The sequence below is a fragment of the Camelina sativa genome, unplaced genomic scaffold (genome assembly GCF_000633955.1).
Source record: "Camelina sativa cultivar DH55 unplaced genomic scaffold, Cs unpScaffold00566, whole genome shotgun sequence".
Classification (NCBI taxonomy): domain Eukaryota; kingdom Viridiplantae; phylum Streptophyta; class Magnoliopsida; order Brassicales; family Brassicaceae; genus Camelina; species Camelina sativa.
This window is the reverse complement of record NW_010921733.1, coordinates 87119-94720: the sequence shown is the minus strand read 5'-3', so window position 1 is coordinate 94720 and position 7602 is coordinate 87119. Positions and strand designations below refer to the sequence as shown.

General features: G+C 39.1%; 3 protein-coding genes across 3 annotated transcripts in view; all 3 read right to left on the bottom strand.

Moving 5' to 3' along the window:
- Positions 1–1000: 1000 nt before the first annotated feature.
- LOC104773544 (putative F-box/kelch-repeat protein At3g24610) lies at positions 1001–1843 on the bottom strand. The gene is made up of 2 exons (XM_010498182.1): positions 1688–1843; positions 1001–1579 (listed from the first exon to the last, which is right to left on the bottom strand). The coding sequence occupies exons 1-2, from the start codon at positions 1841–1843 to the stop codon at positions 1001–1003; spliced, it is 735 nt and encodes a 244-aa protein (XP_010496484.1).
- Positions 1844–2254: 411 nt separating this feature from the next.
- Positions 2255–5990, bottom strand: LOC104773540 (protein ECERIFERUM 1-like). The gene is made up of 10 exons (XM_010498178.1): positions 5875–5990; positions 5538–5761; positions 5213–5445; positions 4858–5077; positions 3785–4160; positions 3535–3642; positions 3250–3450; positions 3028–3135; positions 2747–2920; positions 2255–2662 (listed from the first exon to the last, which is right to left on the bottom strand). Exons 1-10 carry the CDS (start codon positions 5932–5934, stop codon positions 2489–2491), a joined length of 1878 nt encoding a protein of 625 aa, XP_010496480.1. The 5' UTR covers positions 5935–5990; the 3' UTR covers positions 2255–2488.
- A 913-nt stretch (positions 5991–6903) lies between these two features.
- LOC104773539 (protein CER1-like 1) overlaps positions 6904–7602 on the bottom strand; it is a 2727-nt gene continuing 2028 nt past the window's right edge. The window contains exons 4-5 of the mRNA XM_019242685.1: positions 7332–7602; positions 6904–7224 (exon numbers count right to left, since the gene is read on the bottom strand). Of these exons, the coding sequence (XP_019098230.1) occupies positions 7045–7224; positions 7332–7602 (451 nt within the window). The 3' untranslated portion in view covers positions 6904–7044. The remainder of the gene's footprint in view (positions 7225–7331) is intronic.

Below are 7602 nucleotides of genomic sequence, written 5' to 3'. Positions count from 1 at the left end.
GCCCTTTTGTGTCGTCTGCACTTGTTGCAGAGGCGTTAGCGATCAGAAGTGCTTTGTTAGACATCAACTCCAACACTCGTTCATTTCCAATCCGAACTTTGATGATTTGCTCTGACTCCCAGGTTCTTATCAAGCTGCTCAAGACTGATGGATGCCTCAAGGAGTTGAAAGGAGTTCTCTATGACATTTCTGGTCTTAGAGGCGTTTTCACATCTATCTTATTTACTTATATTCCACGTTTAAACAATACAGAAGCAGATGCTCTTGCTAAAACTGCTCTCTGTTCACTTTCGTCTGTCAACTTTTCTACCCTTCGTAGAGTGTAACCTCATTTAACTATTATAATCTAATAGTAGCGTTTGATCAAAAAAAAAAGAAAGACAACTTCTGCTTACAGTCAACGTTGACAACAGCTTGCCTGTTACTCTTAATTTTTTTGGTTGATTGCTTGTTCCATTTAACATGAAAATGCCAAGAAAAGTAGAGTTCTGTGACATTAAGCTGATTTGTTAACAGAGAAGACTCTTCTCGTATTCGATGTTCTTAACTTCTCTTATTCACAGCCATTATAGTTCCTTTTTGAGCTGGCTAGTGACCATGAGAGGTGTGATGCGTTTTAAGCAATATCTGGTTGTTATTGTCTTGAAATATTTGTTTTCTGAAGCATTCTGTCTTTGATATTGTCATAGAGGAAACCGAAAAAAAACTGAAAAAAAGTTGCATCCAATTAGATTAACGGCAGAACGAAATTGGAAGCATACATGTTTCAAACATTGAGAGAAAGAGAATACAAAACCTTAACAGTATATGAGTTAGGATCAAGTTTAGAGACGGTATCGGCCCACTCAATGGTCCCCCATATCTCGCCTCCCTGCCTTCTCTCCATGGAAATCTCCGCACACCAGAGCTCCAACTTATTAGTACAAGGGATAAGCACCTTCCAGAAGGCGACAATGTTCCCACGAGAGTTGCTGCTCAGTCTGCTAAAACCATTTACGGTCTAGTGGAGCTCCCAGGCGAGAGTCTCGTCCATAGCACGATTTTTTGCTTTTAAACCAAATTCACACCACTGCAAAATACCCAAACCCTCAACCTCCCCCCAATTCAACTCCTCTGCCCCACAACGCTCCAACTCATTTTGCTCACACCACATTATTTTCCCGCGAGTACCACAACAGTATAACAATTTCCCTATGGCACACCAGTTTTTTCTGTTTCCTGGCTTAGAATCCCAATTACCTCTTCTCCATATACCTTCACGTGGCAGGTAGTAAAAGCTTTGATCCTCTTCGTCCACCGAATAAATTTTATCTTCCATCACCACACTTCTGTCGATCACACTTGTGTTCCTGCGTATATCTGGATCCTTAGGTAATGGCAAGCTGTCCCAAGTTTGGGTCTTTGGATCGAACACCTCTGCCCAGTTGGGGGAATCAACCTCCTGGCAGCCTCCAAACACGTAAATCTTCCCGTCTACCACGTTTGCGACTGCGGAAGCACGAGCTACTTTCATGGATTGGATGCGGCGCCACGAGTGAGAGACACAATCCAGGAGCAAGACATCCGAAGTGGGGTTCCCCTATACGATTCCACCGATTACATAGATACCAAAATTCAGCCCCACGAATGAGAATGATTCCGGAGGCTGATAAGGGTACGATGGGATCGGACTCATCAACCAATTCACAGACTTCTTGGCGGCGAAGGCCACGCCATCTAGTTTGGGCCCTCCACGGCGGAGGATGAACCAGCGTGGAGTTGGGTCAGGAGGGATGCTTAAGCAAACTACTCTGTATGTTTTAAGATTAATAGATGCTCGTTCAATACGTGATGATAAAGCCATTGATATTGTCCTAATTAAACTATTCAAATGCTGTGTTTCGTCTAGGAATTATAACATAAGAAAACTTATTATATAATAGTTTGCATTTTATTTTTATTTTTAGTTTTTTTATAAATTTTAATTATATTACATGAGGTTTACCAAAAACTATATATGTTTTTTTATAACTCTTCTACATGTGCAACTTATATATGTTTCGTAATTCGTATATCAAAAACTATTTATTCTTTTTCGGGTTGTCCGTTGTTGTAGAAGAGATAATAAGATTTATATGGATGAGCTGGAATATTAGGGATGAATTTGTTAGAGATTTTATTAGATGTTTAATTTATAGTCAGTAGATTTTAAATCAAACAAATAAGAAAAAAAAAATCAAGAAAAACAAATACTATTCTTGTTGACAAAAGAAAAAAAAAAAGGAAATAGTACTCTTATTAATACCATAATAAACCAAGCTTAATTGTACATCAATATCATAATCACCAAAAGCTTGATATGCATAAAAATACGTAAATCATACGATGTTTGCAAATTATATATGTTCCATATTTCATGGATTGTGGAAGAGCTGGATCAAAGGAAATAGAAGCACACAACGTGTGACGTTCTCACTTTCCTAAAATGTTTCATTGTCCGGTTGGAGTTTTAATGATGTGGAAGGAGGAGAGGCTGGAAGCCGTGGCTGAGACAGGCTTCCCATACTTGGTCCAAATCGGAGGGAAGAAGAGATGTGCCACACTCATGCATTTCCCATCCTTCTAAGGCGTGCAATATGCCGGCCACTCTAGTTGCACTCATCGCCTTTCTTGGTAACCAGTTCTGCAGATGTTTTTTTTCTTCTAATTACGGCTCTTATATCTATAAGAAATTAGTTGGATGTCGGATAGCTTTGTATATACTTACCTCACAGGAGTGGATATTTGCCAGAGATTTTGGAACTATCAAGGCCGGTGTGGTATGATAGATACAATCTTTACGTAACTGCTTGAGGGGGAACTGTGAGAATGGTATAAACAATGTTCCTTTTGTGGCTTTTTCCTGCTCTTCTCTAGTTGTTCCTTCTCCCACCAGCCATACCTTAATCCAAATCCATTACTCAGTTTGATTGATATGCTCTTCAGTATTTTGTATTTTTAATATATGCTTCTCGAATATTCTCATTATGCTTCTTTGGCTAATATTACCTTGTTTGATGAAAGTGCTTCAGAGGTTTGGTAGACCAAATGGTCTCTGTATTCTAGTGGAACACATGATCTTAGTTTCTCGCACTCGTCTAGGCGGAGAGTGGAGACCTGGAGATGATATACACATGGAAATATAATGAATGAGGAGCATAAAGGATATCCAACGTAAATTATCTTTCCTATTGGACATCATAACAGAGGAGGGAAAAGAAAATAAGCGACCTGAACGCCTCTCTGGCAGAGAGCAGAGGCTATGGTGTAGGCGACCTTAGTGAGATGGCCTGTTATCACGACGTTTTTAGTAGCTTTGGATACACTATTAATCACAACGGCTGCTGCTAATCTACTGCCGTCCACCACTCTTACTTTCACATCTGGATGCTTGTAGATATACACCTCTCCATTCCTGTTCAGCTCCTCCCCCTGTTTCAGTTCACCACAGCTTTAATACTACAGCATCTACTCAATTTAAAACCAAAAGAGTCAAGAGATATGTAGTTTCTTTACTTGGTTCATGAGACCCAGGCTAAGCACCTTCACTCCTTTTTTATCTGCCTCCAATATCGCTTTCTCAATCATGGTGTTGATCGCGTCTTTCCTCCATTTTAACAAGTACTGCATGCATATAATATATATATATATATATCACCATTAATATATGCATCAGTAAATTAACCTGCCTCTATATATATCATATAAATTAATTCAGAAAAGGATCAATTAAGCTGCAGGTGATGATGATGATGATGATGATGACCTGTAGATTATATCTGGGTATCATCCAAGACTGCAAGTTGAGTTTCTTGAAGGAATTTCTCTCAGCGACAAAGAGGCCGGCGTAGAAGAGCGTGAAGATCATGGAGAGTGAGGTGAAAGGCCACAAGAGTCGCATGAACCATCTATAAGAGAAAGGGTAGGAGGCAAATGAGGCCAAGCCAATGCGCAAATGGTATATGGACTCTGGCGTCGTTAAGTGAGTTAAGTGCACCACATCCACTTTATCTTCTCCTCTTTCTAGAGACTTCTCGTACAATGTATCTGTGGTTTCATCCATTGTGCCGTAAATGTAGTCATACAAGGGCATAAAGAGGGAGCAGTTGGTCCGGAACTGCGTGTGGTGCAGCGAGTGGAATCTGCAATTGTCATACTCCATTAATTCACATTGAAATTGAAAGTAATTTATTATAACAACTATTAACTGTAATTTTTTATTTGGTTAGACTTACCTTGCGCTAAATTAATACCGAAAACAAAAGACACAAACCTTTAATTTAAATAATGTATCAAGAAGGCTAATATATATATATATATATATATATATCTCAAAGGATGATTGGTTAGAGAAACTATTAATAAGTAAAGTTGTGGGAATTGGAGTGTGTGCCGACTGCCGAGTATGTGTTGAGCGATATAGATAATTTTAAATAGTTTCTTTTTGTGGTCCAGGGATTCGGTAGTTGACGATCATATTAATTAAGAATGCAAACAATATCACGTCACCTTTTTCTATACAGGAAAGGAGAATGTGTATGAAGTCGATTATAATAGCATATAAACCATAGTATTCGTATGTTTTATCGTTTGCTGAGATTCTGTTACGGCCATAATCGAGAATTAACTATTTGTATCAGATATCAAAAATGGTTTCTGGTTAGTGCTTAATTATATGTCAAATTGTTTTCCAAAAGTATGGTACTTATTTAATTATATATATGTATATATATATACATATATATCTTTCTCTCTTTCCCCTCCTACTCTCTTTATAAGATGTATATACATAAATATATTTGAATTATGAAACATAATTAAGAGATGTAAATGACTTACGAGGGAGTGTAACAGAGGAACTTGAGGGGAGGAAAGAGGTGGAAAAGACGCTTGGGGATGAGCTCGAAATTGCAGTGTCCCATGTTATTCATAACGTCTATGTAGATTACGTATCCCGCAAACGAGGCTATGGACGCCGTTTTCGTTAGCAACGTCGTAAGTAGTGGTATCGCGAAGAGCATGAAGTACGCTATGTGCTCGGCAAACGGATGTATCACCGCTGCATATATTTATGATAATCCCATTATATATAGCTACTAATTAAGGACGTTAATTAAACTATATATTTTACGTATGTTAAACAACATTCCAAAATATATGCGGCATAGAGATCAAGGTTATAAACAAGAGTTACACGTGATGGGTTCAGTGACGATAGATGAGTGGTGGTGGGAATGGTAGCGGGAGTAAAGATAGTGGTGGTGGAGAGCTTTGTGGAGCCAATAATAGAGGAACTCCACCGGTCCAGCGTGAAGCAGCGCCGCCATCAACACTCCGTCGGTCCTCCACCAAGGAAGTTGCTTGGCCTCCGGCAACAGGCAGATGCCTGTATAAAACAGCACTCCGTTGAACAGTATTTGGTCATCCCTGTGCATGTAATGATATATCCGGAATTAATTTGTGGAATACACGCTTAGCTCGCATGGTAGGAAGGAAGATACAAATTAATAAAAACGCACCAATTGGTTTCCCTATCGACTTGATTGAAGTCGATGCCCTTGTCGACGATGCGCCTCTTTCCCTTGGACGTATAGTAACGGGACAGAGAGATCCAAACCTGGTTGTGCAGAATTCTGAAGAGCAAGAAGGGGAATACGAGGGAGTACCCGATATCCCTCTTCTCCGGATCATCTGTCACAAACCTGTATGTGCTGTGGACCACCCATGGTGCTACTACTATGTACTTTTGTATTGTTTCCACGTCAAAAAACATATATCAGCAACAAATTTCAATCATAAGCACGCGTCATAGTGTTTCTTAGTAAAATATTATATAGAAAAGACCACAAAGTGCACCTTGAAGCTCCCGAGGGGTGTCCAAGGCCAATCGGTGAGGACTCCTGGTTTTGTGGCCATTATACCGTCGAATGTAATATGGGTATGTGTGAGTCACTGTGTCTCTCCAACTCTTGTCAGCCAAGGTACACATTATATAGAAATAAAGGTAGCAAAGTCCTTTATTGTTAGACTGATAATGACGAAACCACCCCTATCTTCCCACCAGTCCAATTCCTTGTGATGGGGCCAGCTAAGACCAAACATGTACTACTCCCGTTCGATGCTCTCCACATGGATACATATTTATGACACTCAGCTAATTACCCCCTCCCACCTTCATCGATGATCTGATCAAATCCATGGCTTTGAAATGCACCGCTTAATTGATGGCTTCTTATATTTATTTATGGTATAATTGAAAGTATACGGGTATATATGTCCCCATGAAAAAACTACTACTAACCAAGTTGGGCATGTGTTAGGTATTGATGCTTATTGCTTGGCAACTACTAGCCAATCAAAATCATGCACGTTGAAGCGCTAGGCGCCAGCTAGTATCTGTTGCGCTCCTACAATAAATGGGAGAAAAGTGAAAATATCTATCCATGTGGCTAACCAAGAAAGCGCAACCTCTTAATCGAGCTTTGAATAGTACTTGTACGTTTCTTTTTTAGTAACTCCATCTCTCACGCCACAAATTATATATGTATACGTATACCCTACCCCTTCTTAATTAGGTAGCGAGTGGACCATGCATGGGTTAGGACCATTTAAGTAAAACCTCGTCAAGTTTTTGCAACTGCTTTGATTTGATGATGCACCCAGATATTGCACACAGGCATTACTTAGTTTAGATGTAATCAAATCACTGTTTCTAAAAAAATTATTTATAGTTTTCAAATTTTCACTAATTGAGTATATCAATCGATGTAATTATTTGCCCATATCCTATAATATAAATGTAGTAAAGCACGTGGCAGCAAGCATAATTAAAAATTAAGATGCAGCTAGCTAGTACTTATATAGTCTATAGAAATACATGATAAATCATAAATAACCAAAAGAAAGCTTAATTAGTTATGTAATATGAAAACAAAGCTTAGTTTCGGAAGAGAAGTAGATTAATCAAGGCAGGGGATATATATATATATATATATATATATGAATATATATAAGAATATGAAAAGCTCATTGATGAGATGGTGGGAGAATCAGAGGTTGGAAACCATGGCGAAGAGCAGCTTCCCAGATGGTGTGGAGGCGGAAGAAGTTGCAAGTGTTGCCGCAGTCATGCTCCTCCCAACCCTCAAGTGCATGCACTATACCTCCTATTTTCCACGCACTCATCACCCTCCTCCCAAGCCAGTTCTACAACAACAATTTATTCATTACACTATGCATACATCTATCAATTCTAATATAAAAGTAACATATATATATAGAATATATATATATATACATATTCAAATATGTACCTCACAGGAGTCGATGTTTTGGGCAGACTTGGGAACACGCATAGCTGGAGTGGAGTGGTAGAAACAGTCCTTGCGGAGTTTCTTCGGAGGAAAGTGAGAAAAGGGGACAAAGAGGGTTCCTTCTTTTGCCTTCATCTGCTCTTCTTTCTCTATTCCATCCCCCACCAACCACACCGTTGGGGAGTAATAACTTTTGTTTGTAGACAATACCAGATTCTTGACGACCCCAGATTTGATGAGTTTGATGTGTTCCTCTTTGCGTAACAATACC